The sequence below is a fragment of the Peromyscus californicus genome, unplaced genomic scaffold, assembly GCF_007827085.1.
Source record: "Peromyscus californicus insignis strain IS unplaced genomic scaffold, ASM782708v3 Scaffold_8__1_contigs__length_139910024, whole genome shotgun sequence".
NCBI classification, from domain to species: domain Eukaryota; kingdom Metazoa; phylum Chordata; class Mammalia; order Rodentia; family Cricetidae; genus Peromyscus; species Peromyscus californicus.
Window position 1 is genome coordinate 136,566,783 of NW_026294606.1, and position 24,961 is coordinate 136,591,743.

A 24,961-nucleotide genomic window follows, 5' to 3' on the forward strand; every position below is an offset into this window, starting at 1 on the left:
TTACTGGTGACATGAGTGTAGTAGAAGGAATATTCTCACTGCTTAGTTTTTAGGAGAGGTGGCAGATTTTCCTAACTGCTGCCACATGTCGAAATCATCTTTGCTACTTCATTTATGATCTTCAGATTTTGTGCTAAGTGCTCTACTCATTTGCCTACCTCCACTCTCCCAATTCTATCTTTTTAAAGAAAAGCACATCTGCTGAATTTCTGGTTTCTGACACATATACAAAGACCTGGACAGATATTAAAGTGCTAAAACAAGAACAATTTTCTTTCCTAACCAGCTATCATATGAAGCCAAATTGATTTGAGGAGATGAAAACTGACAGTCATTGGCATTGATACTACAAATAACAAGCAGTGTAAGAAACACACCGAAAAGTTACAGCTCTGTTATCCTGAGGAGCAGCCTGAGCTAAGATCAACCAGAAATCTGTCATGAATAGGAAACCTCTGGAAATGAAAAGCCTATAGAGAGTCATCCAAAGCTGCCAGAGAAATCAAACTACTCAGAAGTACTCAAGAGTACCAGTAAAAGGCAAACATGGGGCTGACACGCATCAAAGCCCCACTCCTCACACAGGTCTGTGAGCAGAGGACAGAAACCTTGTGAATGCAAAGCATCTGAGCGACTATTCTGCCTAACCATTGGTTGTGAGTGATAAAGAGCGACTCTTTGAAAAGTCACTCAAAACAAAATAAAGGAACAAACCACAAAAAGAAGAACTAAAATAACAAAATCCGAGGCTGGAGACATGGTTACTTTGTTAAGAAAGTTTGCTGCTCTTTCAGAGGATCAGAGTTCAGTTCCCAGCACCCGTGCCAGTTAGCACACAATTAGCTGTAACTACAGCTGCTAGAGATCTGATATCCTCCTTTGGCCTCTTTATGCCCCCCCTCTTTCACACACACACACACACACACACACACACACACACACACACACACACACACACACACATCTTTAAATAATAATCAGACGAATGAACAACCAGTGAGCATAGGAGTCCCTTGGATCCGTTTCCACCTATCAAGTCTACACAAATAAAGCCTTAGAAATGAGCAAGAATTCATACCCATGATAACACTGTATCTAAAACGTCAAGTATTCAATATTAACAACAGCATAAAGTGAGACATGCAGAGAAATAGGAACACATAGCTCACTAGGAAGCAGGCTGTGAGTAATATTAACTGGTAGGTACCAGTTTATATTTAGATATTAGGTTTAGTATAGACTTGAAAGAAGCTACTAAGACAAACATTCAGATTATTAATGTAAACCATAAAGAAAATATGGTGACAATCAAAAACTGATTATCAAGATAAATAAACAGAGGGAAAGCATCCAGACGCATTGTAGACGAAGACACAATAGGCACATGACAAGATCACAACATGAGTTCATCCACAATTTTAAAGACAGACCAAAGAAATAGTCTGAAGATAGACAAACATGCGTTAACTAATTTGAAGACAAAAAAATGATTTTAAAAATAAAGAGGGAGCTCATACCTTTGTAACATGCTTAAATGGACCAAGAGGTGATCAATAAGAGCTGCGATGGGCAGAGGAAAGAAGGGACCAAAGAACCTTTCTGTGGAAAACTTACCAAGCATAGTAAGATAAAAAAAAGAAAGATCAAATGAACCTGAAATTTGAACTCAAAGTATATGTAGACATATACCACACTTTTACAGTGACCAAACTGCTGATGGACAGAGGTGAAACTCAGTCATGAAAACAGAAGGAAAAGCATATCATTTTCTTGTATACAGGGGACAAAATAAGATAATTGGAAGGTGCTAATGATGTAGCCAGAATACTTAATGAAAACTAAAATTGGTATCCAATAATTCTATATGCAGCAAAATTACTCTTCCAAGATGAAAATAACAAAGGCATCTCCAGGTTTATATAGATTCAAAGAACCTGGTGGTGGCAGACCTGCTGAGGAAAAGACACCAGATGGTAGTTCATGTCCAGAGAAAGAATGAGGAGAAGTGAAACAGCAAGTTATTCATAAATATAAGGTCCATAAAACATGTTTGCACATTCTTCCTCTCAACTACTACAAAATGCATTATTGCAGAAGAACATAATTGTAAAAGTTTGCTAGGTATATATTTTCACACACGTAGTCCATGTAATAATAATGGTATTATAAAGACATGACATGGAGATATATTGAAACAAAGTCTCTATGTTTTAACAGGTATCTTTAATATAAATGTAACTGTTGTTATAAATTAAGCTGCACATTGCAATCTCTACTGAACATACTGAAGTGTTTTTAAATAACATTTTAAAGTTTATGGTGTAATTGTAATTATTCACTGAACTACTTATGCACAGGGCAAAAGGCAGCAGGCATGGAACAACACTGGGAGGAAGGAAGGGTAAAAATCACCAAAATCAAATCTATGCTTTATATATTCAAATATGCTGATAGGTTGAAAGAAAATGGTTTGCAGACCAAAAATTCAGTGTGAAAAACTATATTTCTAGGGAAAATATTTGTTATTTGTGGTGGGCAAAATTTATTAAGCATTCTGACAAATAACTATTATAGAGGAGTGAAATGATTAAAATTAATGAAAATTTTAAGACTTTTTTCTTCAAAGCAACACTAAATGGACTGTGTATATATATATATATATATATATATATATATATATATATATATATATATATATATATATATGTGTGTGTGTGTGTGTGTGAATTCACACACATGTAGTATGTACATTTATATATACATATGTGTATATGAACAGATGAGTGTGTGTAATAATATTTAAAGAAGATGCCTCAACTTGATATGCCAGACTTTGTTGACTCCTCATGAGAGGCCTTATCCTCTCTGAGGAGTGGATGGTGGTGGAATGGGGGAACATGGGGGGGAGTGAGGGAGGGAGGGGAGAGAGGGGGAACTATGGTTGGTATGTAAAATAAAAAAATCCTTTTAAATAAAAATAGAAGTGGTTATGACTAAGAAGAAGTGGAGAGACATGGGAAGAGTAGGAGGGAGGATAGGAAAGGATGAAAATTATGTAAATGATGTACTCATATGACATTCTCAACAAATAAAATAAATGTAAAAAGGAAGTTAAAAGTCACAATACTAGATAGACAGACAGACAGACAGAGAGATAGATAGATCCAAGTAGCTAATAACGTAAGAAAATGATGTATCTGACAGAGGAGATATTTTATCAGAATAGAAAAACACAAATAATACAAGAAAACAAAGTTCTTCATTGAAACAATATATATATAATTTAATATTTGCAATAGAATTATCTACTGAGAATATGAAAAGATGTGTGCTATTACTCATTATTAGAAAAATGTAAATAAAGCCCCCAAAAGATGCTCATAGTACTTAATAGCAGAAAGGTGGAAGCAGCCCAAAAAGCTATTAACCCAATGGCTAAGTAAATAAGATATGGCATAGCCACACACTGGAATATTGTTTGTTAGTAAAATACTGACAAACCGCACAAAGTAGAGACACGTGCTATAGCACAAATGACCCCCTTCTTAGTAAAGAAGCCAGCCACACAGACTATGTATTTCTGTCTAAAGTTATTTTAATAATAGTTTTGCCCCAAGTTAACCTTCAGTTCTTCTACATTCTTTCACCATCAGTATTTGCTAGTCTCACATTTCCTATATTCCAGAATCTGCTTTTAAAAATCATGTCAAGGGGCTGGAGAGGTAGCTCTGCAGACAAGAAATCGTCTCAATTCTCTTTCTACATTATTAAAACTTCTTTGTTAGAGTACCTGTTCATGTAGATAGTAGAGAAATTAAACCATCATGTTTCCCTCTTACAATATAAAACTATATTTTGAAAAAGTAGCAGAAAATGCAGGTGTAGTGGCTTTGGATCAAGAGCAGGAAGCCATGAGGCAGATACAATCCACCTCTGTCTAACCAGGGAATATGAAAGTAGCTCACACCCTACCTTGGGGCACAGTCTCTTCAGGCACTTGATCTTTGGGATAAAGAATATGTAAGTACCTTTCATATTTCTGATTTAAATGTTTGTCTAGTCCTCCCCGCTGAATATAGTCTTAATGTTACTATTGAGTATTCTGATCAACTTTATGAATAAAAATTAGGTCTAACAAATGAACTAAAAGTTCTCGTCACATGGCAGAAAGACACTGGAAAGCCTTTCAAGTTCAAACCCCTGAAGACCAGGCTGTGGGAGGACAGAGAACACAGCACCACGCAGCAGTGTTTTCTTTTCACAGTCTGCTGTCATTCTTTCCATTTGTTGGGATTTAAGTGAGTCAAGGGTTCCATGTTTGCATGGTCTGCACCTTTCAATATGCACAATACTTATAGCCCAAGCACACTTCATTCTCCCAGAGAAAATTTTTCAGACTAAAACCACGTCCTCAGTTACAATTCCTTTGTTACCATAGTAATAAGAATAGGGAATGAAAAAAAGTTAAAAATACCTAAAGATGCAAAGACTTTCAGGAATCTGACCTACTTGGTATCACACACTAGAAGTTAATCAGCTGAATTAACTGCTTGTGAATTAGATTAAATACTCTATTGGATCAAAAGAAGTGTAGTTTCATATATTGAGCTATCATCCACACTCAAAGGAGTGAGTATGAATGAAGATGACTGACAATCTAAACTGAACACAATCAGAATCTCTTGAAAGTGGAGTCAGTGACAAAAAAGTCTACTACCTCTCCACGATTTCGTTTTCTTTCCGTCATTACCAGTACTTACTTCACTCTAAATAAAAGCATGTGTGTATCAAAAGAATTTTTAGTGGGACAGAGAAAAATAATTAGATGCAAAATTGAAATCATCACACTGTTTTCTAGAAGAGAAAGTTTGCCCATCTTGTAAGAATAATTTTCAGACAAGCATGAATACCTGAGCTGGCGTCACACAAAAAGCAAGATGTGACTGTGTGTGCCCATACTGCCAGCTCTGAGGAGGCAGGAGAAGAGAGGCACAAGGACTTCCTTGTCAACCAACCTAACCAAAAGACAGTGAACTTCAAGTTCAGTGAGAGATGGTGGCTCAAGAGGACAGACACTTCTCTGGTCCCAAATACATCTCCACAGACACATGCATACGCACCCTCAAATGCGCATAAAGTTCCCTAACCTCAGGAATTGAAATAAAAACGTGGTCTTTAATTATGTTTTCTTTTTATTTAAATGTTATTTATTTATTAAAATTAATAAGAATTTTAACAGACTCGTCATTTATTAAAAAATTACCTTATTACAAAACTCACTGAAGGTAGTCTGTATGAGGTAAAAGCAAAGCTGTTGGTGTTGCTGAATGCTGTTGAGGAGGGCAGGGCATCATTTTGTTTTGGTTTTTGCACTTCTAAGTTAGACCCAGGGCCTATGTATGCTAGGCAACACTCCACCACCGAGCTAGGTCTGGAGCCCAGAAGTCTTTCTCTAACTCATAGAATTGTGTTTTCATAGCACTGATTTTGAAGTATCTCCACAGAACAAACTGAAATCAACATCAACTTCAATCTTAGATTGAAGAGACCCAGTTAAGCCTTCAGCCTTACCAGTGAATTCAGAAGTTTCTTTCAGCCCTTGTCCTCATCTGCCAGATAAGCAGAAAAGTCTTTTGATATCAAGAGAAATGATATGTGTAAAAGACAACTGGCTAAAATCTCTATGAAATGAGTCAATATACAATTAAACAAGGTTCAAGATTTAAACATCTTCAAAGCAAAAAGAAAATTAAAAACCTTAAATAACTATAATTTACTAATAATAACAGCAAATGCTTATTGAGCACTTATAATCAAATATTAAATATTTCACATGAATAATTTAATTTAAGCTTCTCAAAAATACAACTTCTGACTTTTGTAGAGGAGAAGAAAAAATAAGGATAAAAACACCCTCCTAAAGACAAATAGCTACTGAGTTGTAGAACCAGAAAGTAAATATCAATGGTTCAATACCAGAAACAAGCTCTAAATTCACCCCACTGCAGTACACCCCAAAGTAATCAGGGAAAACCACCCTGTGGAACTATTAAGTTGGAAATCTTAGGCTTTGAATACTAACACCTGTTCATTTCTGAAATAATTGTCTTGATGCATTTAATTTTTTAAATCAAACTACTTTAAAGCAAAATCAAAACAACTTAAATATACAACAGTAAATATATTTCAGAATACTCATGACATGCATAAATATTATTCATGCATAAATAATGTGAATAAATGTATAGCTTGGAAACAGGAGTATTGAAAAGCAAAAAAACATATGTTTATATAACACGCAGAAAATACAGATTTTCATAAAAATAATGTTTCATGCACAGTGGAAGCTAGTAAGATAGATTTTACATGTTAACAACTGCAATTTATTGGAATTTTTACATATTATGATATTTTCTACATCTTCTATATTCAATATTTTGTCATGTTTAAAAACTCAAACAACTAACCTAACCATGGGCACTGAAATTCAAAGTGATTCAGATGCCTCCAGCAAGAGGTGAGCAAATAGTCATAAAGTTGAGAAAATGATTCTAAGTGCAGTGACAGGGGTGGCCAAAGAGCAGAGGTAAAGAAAACTGGTGAATGCCCCTGAAGAGCAAAGGAAGAGACATTTAAAAATAAAATCATGATTCAAGAGTGTCATTCAGATACCACCCAACTTTTGTGACTACTTTTCCTTTATCAAAAAATACTTCCTAAAATGTTGCTTTTCCTGGATTTAATTAGGGATACATTGTCATTAAACATGTCAGAAAGGCACAGCACTAAAATGTACAAAGAAATGCTAACATACAAAAACATAAACTGCAATTCTTTACACAATGAAAAATCAGAAAAATAAATTAAGAAAATAATCCTATTTATAATGGTGTCAGAAAAGTAAAACACTTGGCAATAAGTTGAACCAAGAAAGTGAAATATCTTTACATTGAGAACAGAAAGATATTAATGAAAGAAATAGTGAGCACAAATAACGGAGAGTCATTTTGCATTTAGAGATTGGAAGAATTAATATAAATACATTCACACTGCCCAAATTACCCTCACATTTAATGAACTCTTTTTGAAACTGTTATAGTGTAGGTTACAAAGTTACAGACCAGCATACATAAGAAGGTCAAATTAGGGTCATGTTTTTAAGCAGGTAGCCAAGAGTAGGCTAGCACCCCAGGAAACTCTTGATGCCAAAGCTCATTTTTTTATATGTATTGAGTTTTGTCTGCATATATACCTGTGTTAGGCTGCTAGATGCCCTGGAACTGGAGTTACAGACAGCTATAAACTGCCACGTGGGTGCTGGAAATTGAACCCATGTTATCTGGAAGAGTATTAATGCTCTTACCCATTGAACCATCTCTCCAGCATAGACTCAGCATTTTTAAAGACAAAAGACCACACAGATCACAATTATATCAATCTTTGATGAGGATCAGAGTAACTTTGACATATCTGTTTTGTCAGAACATAGCAGCTATTTCACATATAACATGACAATTATTTTTATGTATACCTTTACCAGTTATTTTGACTAATGTTTAGCTTGTACAAATATTATTTTGGTTAATACATCTGGAATATGGTCATGGTCACAGACAATGCCGAGTATGTTGCCAAGACAAATGTGGCTATTGGGGAAGAACAGAGGGCTAAGAAGTGTCTACAGTATCACAAAGTGGAATCAGGACAAGATGAAATTACCTTATTTACTTTGAATCTTAAAATGTCATTTTAGAAAAAAAATACCTAAAATTTTCATCAGACTATAAAAAATGCCTAATGGTCAAACAATTTGAAGAAAGAAAAACAGGACCAGAGACATTTTGCTCCCTGACTTTGAATTATTATAAGTCTGTAGTTTTCAAAGGAGTGTGGGACAACCACAAAGCATATATAAACTCATGAGACAAAACAGAGTCAGAACCAAACCTACACATTTGTAGGTCACGATCTTTAACAACGATGCTGAGAATACAGTGAGAGAAGGGTGGGATCTTCAACAGGTAGTGCTGGGAAAACTGGATACCTGCTGATAAAGGAATAAAGTTGTGCCTGTGTTATCTAGTTATAAAACATCCACTAGAAATGGATTACACAAAATCTCAAACCATGAAATTCCTAGCAGATGACCTGCGGACAAAGCACTCTTGCATGTGATTGGCTAGGATGTTTTGATCATCACCACAAAAGCAAACAACAAAAATACAAAATAGTGAGACTACAACAAATTAAAGAGCTGACACACGGGAAAAACAAGAACCAACAGAAAAACAGAACCAAAGGCAGACAGCAGAATGGGGGAGAATACTGATAAACTGCCTGTGACAGGGGAAAATCCTAAAACTTAGTCAACTAAAACCCACAAAATAATTCAATTAAAAATGGACAAGGACCAACACATTGTCAAAAAAAAAAAAACCAAAAAACAAACAATCAAAGAACAACTCTAAACTCCAAATAACCAACAACAAAATAAGAAAAAATTCTCAACATTACTAATGATCAGACAGAGAAATGCAAATCAAAACCACACTGAGATACTACCACATACATGCTATATAGGCTGATGGCTCTTTCCAGCAAAACAAGAGAAAAGTGGTAAAGATATGGGAAAGAGGAATATTTGAACACTGGATAGAAATGTAGGTTGCTACTGCCATTATAGAAAACAATACAGAAATGCTATAAAGAAAAAAATTCATCCAGAACTATTGTAATTCTGAACAAGGTCATTAGATCATCATGGCAAAGAAATACCTATATGCTCACTGTGGAAATGTCCTAAATAGACATTCAAGCCAAGGAATCGTCTTGAGTGTCCATCAGCAGAGGCGTGAATAAAGACATGCAGTCTACAGGAACAAGGGTATAGTACTCACCATTTAAAAGAAATTTTGTCACTTTGAAAACATACATGAAACTGGAGGACATTGCACTAAATGCAGCAAACAAGATGCCGAAAGAAAAATACTGCATAATCTCATTTATTTGTTGACTCTGAAAACATTGCCAGTAGTGCCAGGGGTAAACTGGTAAGGTGCCAATAAGGCAAATATACTTATGTGATGAACCAGGAATCTCAAATACAGCAACATGATTTAAAAACAAGTTTAAGAAGAAGGAAAAAAATTAATACTATTATACGGCTAACTTAAGACTTTGTAAGTGAGTAATATCTTCACCTTCCCTCCCACACACACAAATGTGCTCAAAAGGGAGCTATGGGTAATGGCAGATATGCTGGCTTGTGGTTGTGGCCATCAATGTGTGGCATACCACACCACATTATGCGTCTCAAATGTTTTTGTTCATTAGACTTCAATAAGCCTAGGAAAGAAAAAAAATCTGAAAAAAAATTTAATTCATTAAGATTTCTCACACTTTGATGATTTTTCCTCTTACTAGTTTTTAGAGGAGAAAAATGTTTCATATATATTATTAAATACTATCAGATAATTTTACCCTTTCACCTGTTTACTATTTGGAACACAATTATTTTCCATTTCTGGCATTGCTGGGGGCTATACCCCTGACCTTGCATATACTAGGCAAGCTCTGAACCACTGATCTATACACCCAGTAAGAAATTTTTTTCCAAGTGTAGAATGCTTTAGCTTACTATGTTTATGAATGTAAACCTGACTGTGTTCATTAGTATCAAATCTGACTATTCAAGAGAAAAATTTTAGTAGCAATTTTTAAATTTTTGGATTAAATATATTCTGTATAGTTTCATTATAAATGAAATGTCCCCAATAGTCTCATTGTTGAAGTGTTGGCCCTAGCAGACAGTGCTATTCTGGAAGGTTCTGGAAATTTCCAGAAATACATCGCTTGAGGCATGTCCTTGTGCACAGCATCCTGCTGTAGAATCTGTCCTATTTCCTCCTCCTGTCACTTCCTTTTCATTATGTGTTTGAACCTTCTGAAGCCATGAGTCAAATCATTCCTTTTAAATCATTTTTCTCAAGTATTTGTCATATCAACTGAAAAAGTGATTAATGTACTTAGCTAGATGTAACTTTTTGGCATACCAAAATATGTATTTTAAAGTAAAAGTTGAAATCATCTTTCTGCTCTCCAATTACAAAACAACTTTACTTTCTTTTAACCTGCTTTTCCTCATATGGATTAAGTTCAGATACAAACACATTTGAGGGAAAGGACTTTATGTTACAACAGACGGTAAGGGACAAGGGGGAATGTACTCAACATACAATTTATGAGTGCATGAAACTGTCCTTCTTATATAAAATGCAATGTGCAGTGAATATACACGACTAAATGATAAAAAAAAGTGAGAGGAGAAAGGAGGAGGAAGGAGGAAGGCAGGAGGGAGGAAAGGAAAGAGGACGGGTGAGGAATGAGAGTAGCAGCACTCACGTCTGTGGAACAGGTCCCAGTACTCGTCGATCTGGCTCTGTGTGGGGAAATGGCCACAGTCATTGAAGTACTTCATCAGCTCACTTCTCTCTAACCCTTGCCAGTCCTCTCTCTTGGCAAACATGGTTTCGTAGACTAAAAGCCAAAAAGGTAAAATAACATAGTTTCTTTTACAAATAATGTACCAAAGACAAGTCACCTGGAAAGTCCTTCCCAGCTGGAAGCAACTGTGACTCCAGGTTCATCATCACACCTGTGGATGAGTCTTTGAGACTGTAGAAGCCAGGCTGGAGGCAGCCTTTTGGCAAAGGGCAAGAGGCAGGGCTTCTCTTTCTCACCCATTTCCACAGTTTGACATTCAGTCTGGCTCCCCATGGAGATCAAGAGGCAGAGTGGGTGCTCTATCTCTTTCATGACAAGTGATCACAGACCTTACATATATCAACACCCAAGCTTCATCATAAACTGTAACTTGGGATATTTTATTTTTATTAAAATGTATTCATTATATACATTAATGGGCTCATTGTGATAATCCATTGCATGCACACAGCATACACCATTCAAATCCTACCTCCCATGTCCCTTCCCAACTACTAATAGTTGCTATTCAATGTTCATGTCAATTTTTAAAACATTTATATATAAGGGACGATATGTAGTATTTGTCTTTCTGTGTGTGGATTATTTCATTTAGTATAAGATCTCCTATGTTAATGTTCCCGACACTCTCCTAGCTGCTTCTGGAGTCAGATGACCACGCATGACCTGGCAGCAGTCAGGCAAAATGCTTAGTCACTATGCCAGGGCCTTATGTCCTCTGTAATCCGTAATCCGTGTGCAGCTTGGTCACATAATATATTCGCATGCTTGCCGCAGCTACCTAAGCCCCTGTATGAATGCTCAAGGTGACCCTTAAAAGCAGACTCCGCCCGTTTCCTGCTTCCTCCTCAAATTCTCTCCCATAGACCTACTCACACCCATCTTTCTCCCTTCCTTAATAAACTCTCAAAATGGGTTTTGTTGTGCTTCATGGTTCATTTCTCATGCCCAGTAAATGACATCAGTAAATAAATGACACCCTACCCACCCTTAATGTTCATTATCTTATTGCGACACTGCAAGTGTGGATATATAAAGTGTTTTTGTTACCCACGTATCTGTTGATAGGCACTTAAGCTGGCTCTATGTCTTCACCATTATGAAGTCACTATTGTGACGATGAACGCAGGTGTGATGGTACATGCAAGTGCCTCTTGGAGGTGCTGCTTTGACTTCCTGAGCAGTGCACTCAGGGTGGCTCAGGTGGATCACATGATATTTGTTTTTCTTTTCTTTCTTTTTAAAAATTGTTTAACATACTAGAGCCTGAACCTAGGGCATCGTGCATAAAAGGCAAGGGTTCCACTACTACATATCACCACCATGGCTCTTTTTATTTCTATTTTGAGACGGGGATCACTAAATTGTCTAGGAGGGCTTTGAGCTTGCTCTATCCATTATAGGTTTGTAACACCAGACTGGCTTATTTTTTATTTCTATTTTTTTGAATCTTCATACTGTTCTCATCGTGGATCTGCTAATGTACATGCCCACAAACAGTCCATCAAAATCTCCTTTTTGTCCACACAGTCAGCAGCAATGACAGAAATCCCAGGTTCCTGACTCCTGATGTGTCAGGAATCATTATTACTTCCTTTAAATTCACATCTTTTCAGCTTTCAATACACACTCTGACCACTTGGATTTCTATGATGCTTTGAATTTCTGATTCAGAAATAGAATTAGGAGCAATGTCTACACTCTGCTCACTGACTTCACAGTGAGGAAAAAAAGCCCCTCAAGAAATTCCTACCTAAATACAAATGGCTATTCCAAATCTTTAAAGCTATCAAAAACATATACAAATTAATATTTGATACAGGTATGTGTTTTTCTCTGTTTTCAAATCTACAAACTAAAGCTGCTGTATTTGGGGTCTATTCACATTACCTTGTAGAGCAGAACTCAAAGCCCTCCTGTTTCTTGGGCATTTTGACTCAGAAGTGCCAGCATCTACATTTCATTACCTTAACACTCCTTCTAGCAGAGATCCATAATCTGTCTGATACTTGGGCAACAAGCCAGAAGTCCCATGGACTTAAGACCCCTGAAGAGTGACCCTCAACCTCTGGCTGTGGTGACAGGGAGGGGCAATTGGTGATGAAAATCTAGCTATTAAGAAAGTTGGTGGCATTATTCTCTTGAGTTCTCATGATAATTTATTTTCTTTAACTTGTGCCCTGTCCCTGCTGCATTTCCCTATACCATTAACAGTATTTGAGGAATTTACTTCCAAATAAGTTAGTTGCACTTGAATGCTTTTCTCAGGATTTGATTCTAGAGAAACTTAAAACTAAGACACAAAGAATATGCTTTGTTTTTTAAATAAATGTATTTTCCTTATAAAAATTCATGTACTTTTATTATTTTTCGCTCAATCATCTTTAGATGTCTTTCCTATTAATATCATATCTCTGTGATTATGCAATGCTTAGTGTACAATACAAACATTCAGTAGCTCACTAGCAGAGTTAATGAACTAAACTAGTTAGCCAGTTTCAGTGAAAATATAACTGAAATTATGAAAATTAATACAGTTTGAAATTATTGAAACATATTTTAAAAGGTGTACAGCTATTTGCCAAATATCAATTAGCAATCATTGTATAGAAAAAGAAGAAAATTCTATAAGAAACATGACAAAAATACCTTGCAAATTATGTGTACTCTAGGCATAATGTAAATGAATGCTATTCATAATTCTTTAAATTATTCCCTTAGCTAATTCTATTCTACTGCTCAGATTCTATGTTGGACAGAGCACCATCTGTCTAACTTAATGCCTCTATTCTGTCTTTGCCTCATGTCAGTCTAACCACAGTGATATATGTTCATAAACTGCACCATGGTTCTCTGTGTGTAAGCTTCCAGTGCCTTCCCAACCTGACCAGGAATCAAACCAAGAAACAATTACATGCAATTCAGAGACTTTAAAGACTCTTACTCAATAACCTTATCAGCTAGAAACCACCAGAATCCAGTCTGAAAAAACAAATACCACGTTTGAGGAGTTGGGGGTGCATATGCATCTGTCTATACTTTTGTCTTTCCAAACTAAACAAACAAACAAACAAAAAAAAAGTTGAAGGAAAAAAATTTGAAATCTGTAATTACAAATCAAGAGGAGAAATCATGGGAGTAGGAATAAAACTAAAACCAATAAGCTACTATAAAACTAAAAAAGAATAGTGACAAAATTTGAAGTATGAAGACAAGACTAAATAAAACAATGGGAACATTTTGAAAATGATGTGGTTAGGAATTCAGTGGCTGGGTGCTAAAATAGACTCTTTCCCATGCTTCCTAGGAATAGTCACAGAAGTAGCTGCTGGTGGTCTGGACAAAGAGTAGAAGAGTTGTATTCTGAATCAATGGTGGAAAAAAAAAACATGGTTTTCCAATGAAGTAAGGTGTCTTGACCCCATAGTGGAGTGGGCCTGCTGTTGACTAAGAGTCATTCTTGTTAAAGACCAAGGAGAGGTGAAGAGAGGAAGTATAACTCTGTTTGCAGATGCATTATGGATGCCGATCTGAATGTTCTCAACTTGGTTATTATGGGGAGAAAAAGCAGAGAAAGATACTTCTGGACAAACTGATACTACTGTACCTCAGTTGTTAGGGCCACAAAGAGCCAGCAGAATCCAAAAGCTTTTCAATATCTCTAAAGGAGATGGTGTCCCCCAGGATGTTGTCAGAAACCTCTTAAACAAAGAAGATTAAGTAAGAAGCCCAGGACCAAAGCAGCCAACATTCAGTGTTTTCTTCCTCCATGTGCCCTGCAACCCAAACATTGATGTACTCCTCCAAAGAGGTAACACATAGGAAAAGAAGAGGTTGTAAAATATGCTAGATTATTGGCCAAGAGATTGAAGGAAGTCAAAGAAAAATGCTAGGAACAGACTGCCAAAAGACATAGGCTGTCCTCACTGAGAGCTTCAACTGCTGAGTCCAGTCAAAAAGAAGTCTATAAGAGTAGCAAATGGGGCTGGAGAGATGGCTCAGAGGTTAAGAGCACCGACTGCTCTTCCAGAGGTCCTGAGTTCAATTCTCAGCACCCACATGGTGGTTCACAACCATCTGTAATGAGACCTGGCAGCCTCCTCTGTGTGCATAATAAATAAATAAAAAAAATTTAAAAAAAAAAGAGTAGCAAATGATCAGACCTTGAAAAATACAATAAAGTAAGTAAAATAATAAAATAAAATGGGTGAGAGAAAAGCTAGTTGGTACAGTAACCAAAAGTGCTAGTATACAATTTGATAAATATTAGAAAATATCTCCTTCAAAGCATAATGGAATGCAAAACTATTCACAGAAGACTATTAGGATATCTTATTAAATTTTTTACTAGTGGGTAGAGTGCTCATGACAGTTGTGAAACTGAGGTGCAAGTAGTTGGGATCCCTTTTCGCCCTTCTTCCCTCAAGCATGTAAACTAAGTTCCAGGAGCCCCCTAACTGCAAGCAGGTCCTGACTGTCCCTGCACTGACTTCCACTTGCTTTCTGTCCCTTTCTCATTCGTAGCTTTCCATCTGTTTGACCTTTTGCTGTACTGGCTGTTTAGGGGAAACCTTGAGAGTTATACACATGCCTTATCCAACTTTCTGAAAATCAGGCTGTTGAACTAGATCACATGAGCTGAATCCTCAAGACCTACATACAACCAAGTTCTGAATTGTCTTGGTGTCTTTTTCTCCGTTTGGTTTCTTCTTTCTTTAATCAGTAGCAACAGAAATGGAACAAGTATAACTCATTTAAAAATACCTCTTGGTATATAAACTTAATGAAAATTGCCATTTGAACAAATACTTTTTGCTGTTCTGATACACTAGGCACATGTTAAACAGTGAACATTCATTGAAATACAGGCCCCACCTTATGCAGCTTTTATGAATGTGAAGTCCCAACTATAAAATAAACATTTTACAGCTGGCTGAAACTATCAAAATGTAACACATTGATCCCCATAAAAGCATAAAATGACTCCAATTAAGTATAATTTACTTGTGTCATTAACTTTCATTCTTCAAGAAATTGGTCTAGTGATACATACTACTTAAACAACACTCAACTGACCAAATAAAAATAGAAAGCCAATGACAAAATTTGTCTTTGTTTTATGAGGAGAATTCCCAACATCTTGAAGTAATGTGTAACTGAATCTGCTCAGTGTGCATTAATGTTCACCTAGTATTACAATTTTATACTCATTTCAGGAATGACCCATGTCTCCCCCAAAGGGCAGAGAGTCACACTATAACTCTCAAGGCCTTCCATGGCCACTTCAAACTATCTGACTTATGGCTCAGACTAAATTATTTATTTGAAACCTCTTGGAAATCTGAATTTTTTAAAAAAAAAAGTGTCTCAGACTGAATATGTCATTTTGTTGGTAAAGTGTTTGCCTAGCATGCGTAAAACTCTGAGTTCTCCAACACTGTGTAAAAACAGGATGGTGATATGGTGATATATACCTATAATCCCAGAACTTGGAAGGTAGAGGGATGAGAAGCTGGAGTTCAACATCATTCTTAGCTACATAGAGAGTTCAAAGTCAGTGTGGACAAATGAGACCCTGTCTCAATAATATATATATAATACATTATATATTATTCTAATATATATATATATATATATTAGAAAGAGAGAGAGGTAGGTAGATGGATTGATGGATGGATGGATGAATGGATGGACGGATGGATGGGTAGATAGGTAGGTAGCTAGGGTAAGTAGATAGATAGATAGATAGATAGATAGATAGATAGATAGATAGATAGATAGATAGAGACAGACAGACAGACAGACAGACAGGTAGGTAGATAGATAGACAGACAGGTAGATAGATAGATAGATAGATAGATAGATAGATAGACAGACAGACAGATAGATAGATAGACCGGTAGGTATATAGATAGACAGGTAGGTAGATAAACAGATAAGTAGATGATAGATAGATAGATAGATAGATAGATAGATAGATAGATAGATAGATACAGACAGGTAGGTAGATAGACAGATAGACAGACAGGTAGATAGATAGATAGACAGACAGAGAGAGAGAGAGAGAGACAGATAGGTAGATAGATAGACAGGCAGGTAGACGGGTAGGTAGATTAACAGACAGATAAGTAGATAGATAGATAGATAGATAGATAGATAGATAGATAGATAGATAGATAGATAGATAGATAGATAGATACACACATACATACACACATACATCGTGTGTGTGTGTGTGTACGTGTGTGTGTGTGTGTGTGTGTGTGTGTACGTGTGTGTGTGTGTGTGTGTAATAGGGCTGGTGTGTTTCTCTTCTTCAGGAAATAATAGACACTTTTTCCATATTTTATGACCCTTAGGTCTCTGGAGCAGCCTAGATTTATATCCTCTGTGGAATCTGATTCTTCTCCTGTCTTTCCAACACTTTCCCTTTAAATATCCTTTTACACTTTGTGCAGCTAAATGGGGATTCTATTGTTTAGAAACTGAAGTCCTAATGAATGAATTCAAGCACACAGAAAATACAACCTTAAAATGCAAATAGAAATTTAAAATATAGTCTTCCTTTTATTGATAGGAGTAGATAAAATGTCTTTTCATTGGCTAAAACTTCATTCTAATCTTAGCACCAAACAAGAAGAGACTGCAATACTTACATTTTTTCCTATCCATCCATTCCTCTAACTCTCCAAAGTTTATAATCTGTCTTGTCCTCCAAAGACCAAGTCGATGTCTAATACGGTAGATTAAGAACTGATACATCATGATAACTGCTTTTAAATTTGGTCCATGATACAAAGCCTATGAAAAGCAAAAAATATCATAATGTGGTTCATGTATTTCTATTATTTATATCTATTTGTGCATCTAGAGTGAACAGCTTAGATAAAGGCCATTCTTGAATGTCTTCTGCATAGAAATATGCATTCCACCACTGTCCTGTGTGCACTGACAGCTATTCCCATCAAAATACTTTTTGTGCCAGTTAGTTTTTCCATTACTGTGACACAAGCTAGATTCACCTGGGAAGAGGAAGTCACAACTGAGAAAACACTCTCATTACATTGCCTATAGACAAGTCCTTGGGGCCATGTTCTTGATTAACTGTTACGCAGGAGGTCCCAGCCTAGTAGAAGTGGTGCCAGCTCTGGGCAAGTGGTGCTGGATGGTGTGAGAATCCAAGCTGAACAGGACATGGTGAGCAAGCTGGTGAGCATTACTCCAGGGCTCCTGCTTCAGTTCCTGGAGCTCTTTCCCTGCCTTCCTTCAGTGACAGAGTGGAATCACACTGTGTAAAGAAGACAACACCTACTTCACAAGTTGCTTTTGGTTTTGCTATTTTACCATAGTAAAGGAAAGCAAACTAGGATGCCTTTCCTGCTGTGACAGACTGTACTTCTCTGAACTGTAAGCCAAAGTAAATCCTCCTGCTTTACTTTGCTTTTTGTCAAGCATTTGGTAATACTGAAAAAAGTAACTAAAACAGAATATATGAAAAAATACAGATTAAATTTCCTAACACCATTATAATACAAAAGTCATCATAAATTATTGATATTTTCCGATTCTTATTTATTTAATAGACAAATCCACACTATCTTCCAGGATGCACTTCAGTCTGTCTTTTGTTTGATTCTCTCATGTCTTCTTTCAGCACAGTGACACTTAGAGGGATGTATGCCCTCTGCTTATTAGCAAGAGCAGACCCTTCCCTGTTTACTGCCCATTTATCCTGTTCCAGCTGTGGTACGGTCTTATTTGCTTTTTTACTAGTCTCTGTGCTGCTCGGAATTTTGTAAGAGAATGCTAAAGGCTAGGATGGTTTCTTAACCATAGTACCTAACTTAATAAATGCTTTTGTGTTGGTTTTATTCAACTCTCAGAAAATGATATGATAGGCCCTAAGAATTCTATCTAAACACTGACATATGGCAATATCAAAAGAATCTTTATTAGGAAGCCACATAAAGTAAGAAGGAAAACATGACTAACTCCATGAAATAAAATGCAAAATAATAAAATGAAATAAAAAAGAATGTTGTAAATAGTTGCCATAAGTTCATACATATAAGCATACACTTAAATACAAGAAACAGCAGTTGTGATTTGGGTATCCATTTTCCCAGCAGTAAATGTTACTGACACTCTTAGCCCTGCAGAGACAAAGAAGACACTCTTTCCTCAATTTGGTATCTACCTCATAAGTGTTTATTAGGTTATTGTCCTTCTAGTAGAATGCAATTCCTCAATAATAGGAATCTTAGAAATCCATTAAACTGTCTGCAAGGTCCAGAACATTCCTGCAACTTATTGGAGCCTATTGCACATTTTTTACAATAACTAAGTAGAAATTTATAAAGGCACATTGGGGTCAGGTGAATTTTTTCCTAAATATTCTGAATCAGTCTCTTAGCCAAGTGTGCCTTCTGAATATCCTGCTCACTCTCATAAATTTTAGAATCATTATTTTTATGGTAACTAGAGTCATGGGAATAGATGACATTGTTCCAGAAACTATGTATACTAAGGAGAGAATCCTGTAAAAGAAATATTGAGACAGATACCAGTCAAAGGGAAATAGAAGGTCTATTCCATAAACACTAAAGCAGTAACCAAAGACATAAGAAAATAAGAACATGCTTGATCACAGAAACTCAAAGAAAGAGGCTAGGTTATGTCAGTAGACTGTAATGTTGCTAGGAATGACTGTGGCAAAGGTTTTTGGTTTTAGTACTGATAAATTCATGGAGTATTCCAAATAACATTCAAGTTCTTTTTCAATGTGAAAGTTTATTTTAAATACACTTAATTAATATATAACTATATCACTTCTGCCCATTACCATGTCCCCACCCTCCAACTCACCCCTTGCCCCCTCACTTCCTTTCAAATTGTTTCTTTTCTTTTTTATTAAGAAACTTTCGCCGGGTGGTGGTGGCGCATGCCTTTAATCCCAGCACTCAGGAGGCAGAGCCAGGCGGATCTCTGTGAGTTCGAGGCTAGCCTGGGCTACCAAGTGAGTTCCAGGAAAAGGCGCAAAGCTACACAGAGAAACCCTGTCTCGAAAAACCAAAAAAAAAAAAAAAGAAACTTTCTATTCATTTTATATACCAACCACAGATCCCCTCCCCTCCCATCTCCCATCCCCCAACCTTCCCCCCATCTCAACCCCCATTCCCACCTCCTCCAAGGCAAGGCCTCCTATGGGAAGTCAGCAGAGCCTAATATACTCAGCTGAGGCAGGTCCAAGCCCCTCCCCCTGGACCAAGGCTGTGTAAGGTGTCCCACCATAGGCAGTAGGCTCCAAAAAGCCCACTCATGCCCTAGGGATGAATTCCTGATCCCTCTGCCAGGAGGTCCCTTAAGCAGATCAAGCTACATAACTGTCTGGCCTATGCAGAGGGCCTAGTCCAGTCCCATAGAGGCTCCACAGTTATTGGTCCACAGTTCATGAGTTCCCACTAGTTTGGTTTGGTTGTCTCTGTACGTTTCCCCATCATGATCTTGATGCTCCTTGCTCATAGAATCCCTCTTCTCTCTCTTTGACTGGACTCCTGGAGCTTGGCCTGGTGCTTGGCTGTGGATCTTTACATCTGCTTCCATCAGTTATTGGGTGAAGGCTCTATGGTGACAGTTAGGGTATTTACTAATCTGATTACCAGGGTAGGCTAGTTCAGGCACCCTCTCCACTATAGCTAGTAGTCTAAGGTGGGGTCATCCTTGTGGATTTCTGGGAACTTCCCTAGTACCAGGTTTCTCCCTATCCCCATGATATTTACCTCTATCATGGTATCTCTTTCATTGCTCTCCCACTCCATCCTTGTTCCAGCTTGACCATCCCTTTCCCTTATGTTCTCATCCACCAGCCCTACCCTCCATTGCTCCCCTCACCGCCTGTCTACTCATGGAGATCTCATCCATTTCCCCTTCCCAGGGTGATCCATGCATCCCTCTTGGGGGTTCTCCTTGCTAGCTAGCCTCTCTGGAGCTGTGGGTTGTAGTTTGGTTATCCTTTGCCTTTCATCTAGTATTCACTAATGAGTAAGTACATACCATGTTTGTACTTCTGAGTCTGGGTTACCTCACTCAGTATGATATTTTCTAGTTTTATCCATTTGCCTGCAAATTTCATGATGTCTTTGTTTTTTACTGCTGAGTAGTATTCCATCAAATTGCTAGTATCTTTTGCTTTATTATTGTTACATTTTACACACACACACACACACACACACACACACACACACACACACACACAGATATATAAATACAACAAGTATAGTAGTTTTGTTGTTCATGTATATATGATTTCAAGGCTGAAGCAGTTAAGTACTTTAAGTGGCATGGGGACAATTCCAGAGTGTTTCATTGGATCTAACAGGGCAGCTGTTTGATATGGAGGCAAGGAGCCTTGACTTGACTGAAGCAAAGGAACGACACTCAGTGGGAGAAGAAACAGGACAAGAATAATTAAGAAAATAAGCAACTTTTGTGGGGAGGAACTTTGAGAGGAATTTAAGATGAAAGGATGGATATTTCTCTTCAATGGCCCAATCTCTTTTCTGAGCTCTAGATCCACATTCCCAATGAACTTCTAACTATCTAAAACATTTCTCACAGGTATTTCAAACTCAGTGCTTGTGGTAGTTTTAATGTAATTGACCCCAATAAGTTCATGAAGATTGGCACTATTAGGAGGTGTGACTTTTTTTAAAAAAATTTATTCATTCATTTATTTATTCATTTATTTTACATCCTGGCTGTAGATTCCCCTCCCTCCTCTCTTCCCAGTCTGTCCCCCTCATCCCCACTCTGTTCCACCCTCCACTCCCATGGACAGGTCTCCCGTGAATATTACCAAACATCCCCATGTATTATTAAGGCTGGGTAAGGCAACCCAATATGAAGAACAGGGACCCACAAGCCAGTAAAAGAGTTGAAGACAGCCCCTTTTCTCACTGTTAGGAGTCCTACAAGAGGACCAAGCTACACAACTGTAACATATATGCAGAGGGCCTAGGTCAGTCCCATGCAGGCTCCCTGGTTGTTGGTTCAGTCTCTGTGAGCCCCTATGAGCCCAGATTAGTTGATTCTGAGTTTTCTTGTGGTGTCCTTGACCCCTCTGGCTCCTACAATCCTTTCTCCCCATCTTCTGCAGGATTCCCCAAGCTCCATCTAATGATTGCCTGTGGGTCTGCACCTTTAGCATCAGTTGCTGGATGGAGCCTCTGGGATGACAATTGGACTAGGTACCAATCTGGTCACAGGAGACGGCCAGTTCAGGCTACTTTTCCACTATTGCTCAGTGTCTTAGCTGGAGTCATCTTTGTAGATTCTTGGGAGATTCCCTTGAGCCATGTTTTTATCTGACCCTGAAATGCACCCTGCTCCCCAGTTTCTAGTAGTCACATTCAGTACTCTCCCCCTCTACACCCTCAACATGACAGCTTATGTTCCCATTTCCACCTACCCTCAGTCCACTCACGAAATCTCTTCAATTTCCCCTCCCCAGGGAGATCTGGGTGCCCCCCTACCAATGAAACCTCCTTGTTACCTAGTCTCCCTGGATCTGTGGATTCTAGCATAGTTATACTGTACTTCACAGCTACTATCTACTAGTCTGAGTGAATACATACCATATTTATCTTTCCAGTTCTGAGTTACCCCACTCAGGATGATTTTTTTTTTTGTTCCATCCATTTTTCTTCAAATTTCATGGTGTCCTTGCTTTTAACAGCTGACTAATACTCCATTGTGTAAATGTACCATATTTTCTTCATCCATTCCTTAGTTGAGGGATATCTAAGTTGTTTCCAGTTCTGACTATTATGAATAAAGTTGCTATGAACATAGTTGAGCAAGTGTCCTTGAGGTATAATTGAAGATCCTTTGGATATATGCCCAAGAGTGGTATAGCAAGGTCTTGTGGTAGACCGATTCCCAGTTTTCTGAGAAATCACCAGGTCAACTTCCATAGTGGTTGTACAACTTTGCATTCCCATCAGCAGTGGAGGAGTGTACCCCCTGCTCCACATCCTTTTCAGCATGAGTTGTCACTTGTGTTTTTTCTCTTAGCCATTCTGACAGGTTTAAGATGGAATCTCAGAGTAGTTTTGATTTGCATTTCCATAATGGCTAAGGATGTTGAACATCTCCTTAAGTGTTTATCAGCCATTTGAGATTTTTCTGTTAAGAATTTTCTGTTTAGATCTGTTTCCCACTTTTTATTGAATTATTTGGTTTGTTGGTACCTAATTTCTTGAGTTTTTTTGTATATTTTGGAAATCAGTCCTCTGTCAGATGTGGGGTTGGTGAATATCTATTCCCATTCTGTAGGCTGCCATTTTGTCCTATTGATGGTGTCCTTTGCCTTACAGAAACTTTTCAAATTTGTGAGTCCCCATTCATTGATTGTCGATCTTAATGCCTGTGCTACTGATGTTCTGGTCAGGAAGCTGTCTACAGCGCCAATGCATTTGAGATAATGTCCCACTTTCTCTTCTATCAGGTTCAGTGCACCTGAATTTATTTTGAAGTCTTCAATTCAACTTGAGTTTTGTGCAGGGTGATAGATATGAATCTATTTGTAATCTTCTATATGTCAATATCCAGTTAGACTAGCACCATTTGTTAAAGATGATTTCTTTTCTCCATTGTATAACTTTGGCTTCTTTGTCAAAAATCAGGTGTCCATAGGTATATGGATTATGTCTAGGGCTTCAATTCGGTTCCATTGATCCACCTGTCTCTTTTTATGCCAATATCATGCTCTTTTTATTACCCAGTGGTAACTCAGTAGAGAGTTGTTCAGTTTCCATGAGTTTGTAGACTGTTGTTTCTGCTGTTGTTGAAATCCAGCTTTAATCAAGTGTGGTCTGCTAAAATACATGGAGTTATTTCAATTTTTTTGTATCTTTTGAGACTTACTTTCTGGTCAACAGTATATGGTCAGTTTTGGAGAAGGTTCTATGTGGTGCTGAGAAGAAGGTATATTCTTTTGTGTTTGGGTGAAATGTTCTATAGATATCTGTTAGGTCCATTTGAGTCATAGCACCTGTTAGTTTTATTCTCTGTTTAGTTTCTCTCTAGATGACCTGTCCATTGGTGAGAGTGGGGTGTTAAAGTCTCTCACCATTATTGTGTGCAGTTCTATGTGAGATTTTAGCTTTAGTAATTTTTCTTTTACAAATGTGGATGCCCTTGTATTTGGGGCATAGATGTTCAGAATTGGGACATCATCTTGATGGATTTTTTTTCTTTGATGAATATGAAATGTCCTCTCTATCACTTTTGATTAATTTTGATTGTAAGTCTACTTTGTTAGATATTAGGATAGCTGCACCAGCTTGCTTCTTAGGTCCACTGGATTGGAAAATCTTTTTCTAACCTGTTACTCTTAGGTAATGTCTGTCTTTGATGTTGTGAGGTGTTTCTTCTATGTAGCAGAATAATACATCCTGTTTTAGTATCTAATCTGTTAGCCTGTATCTATTTATTGGCAAGTTGAGTACATTGATATTGAGGGTTATTAATGACCAATGATTCTTAATTCCTGTTATTTTGTTGTTGCTGGTGGTAGTGTGTGTGTGTGTGTGTGTGTGTGTGTGTGTGTGTGTGTGTGTGTGTGTGTGTTTCCCTTCTTTGGGGTTTGCTAGTGTGAGATTATCTATTGCCTGTGGTTTTGTGGATGTAGTTAACTTTCTGGTGTTGGAATTTTCCTTCTAGCATCTTCTATAGGGCTGGATTTGTAAGTGAGTGTTCCAGGTCTGGAGGAAAAAGTACCCTGACTGTTTGGGAAGTAAAGGGATACTTGAAGCTGTGGTGTGGTATTCCTGTAGGATACAGCAATCCTGCTCTCTCCTAGACAGAGCCCTTATAGCTGAGCTTTGATCCACCAGCCCCCTTCAGGGGGCTTCCCAACAGAGCTCATCTTCTTCTTCTCTCTGGCCCAAGATGTTGCTTCTTCTGCTTCCCTCTCTCTGCTAAAGGGGAAACCCCTGAAGAAATGTAGCACTCTCCTCTGGCTCCAGGGAAAAGTTGTTACTTATTCCTGCTCAGTCCCTCTAAGGGACATCTCAGCAAGGTTCTTCTGTTCTGTGCCAGTGATCAAAGATCTTCACCCAAGACTCTTTTGAGAAAGAGATTTATTTGGGAAGGAGGAGTCCAGGAAAGTGGCTGCCTCTGCCAGGGTGGGAAAGCACAGCCCACAACTGAACAGGCAAAGGGGCTTATTTTTTTTCTTTCTTTCTTTCTTTTTTTTATGGTTTTTTGAGACAGGGTTTTTTTCTGTGTAGTTTTGGTGCTTGTCCTGGATCTCACTCTGTAGACCAGACTGGCCTCGAACTAAAAGAGATCTGCCTGGCTATACTTCCTGAGTGCTGGGATTAAAGGCATGTGCCACCTCTGCCCAGCTGGCAGAGGGGTTTATATAGGGTAGAGTTTCTCCAGGGAGAAGATTTTC

The 24,961-nt window shown here is 37.6% G+C and overlaps 1 protein-coding gene across 1 annotated transcript in view; it reads right to left on the reverse strand.

The window, feature by feature from the left end:
• Iqcm (IQ motif containing M) overlaps window positions 1–24,961 on the reverse strand; it is a 353,128-nt gene that overhangs the window by 169,887 nt on the left and 158,280 nt on the right. Inside the window, exons 9-10 of the mRNA XM_052728865.1 lie at window positions 17,160–17,304; window positions 10,402–10,536 (exon numbers count right to left, since the gene is read on the reverse strand). Coding sequence (XP_052584825.1) covers window positions 10,402–10,536; window positions 17,160–17,304 — 280 coding nt within the window. The remainder of the gene's footprint in view (window positions 1–10,401; window positions 10,537–17,159; window positions 17,305–24,961) is intronic.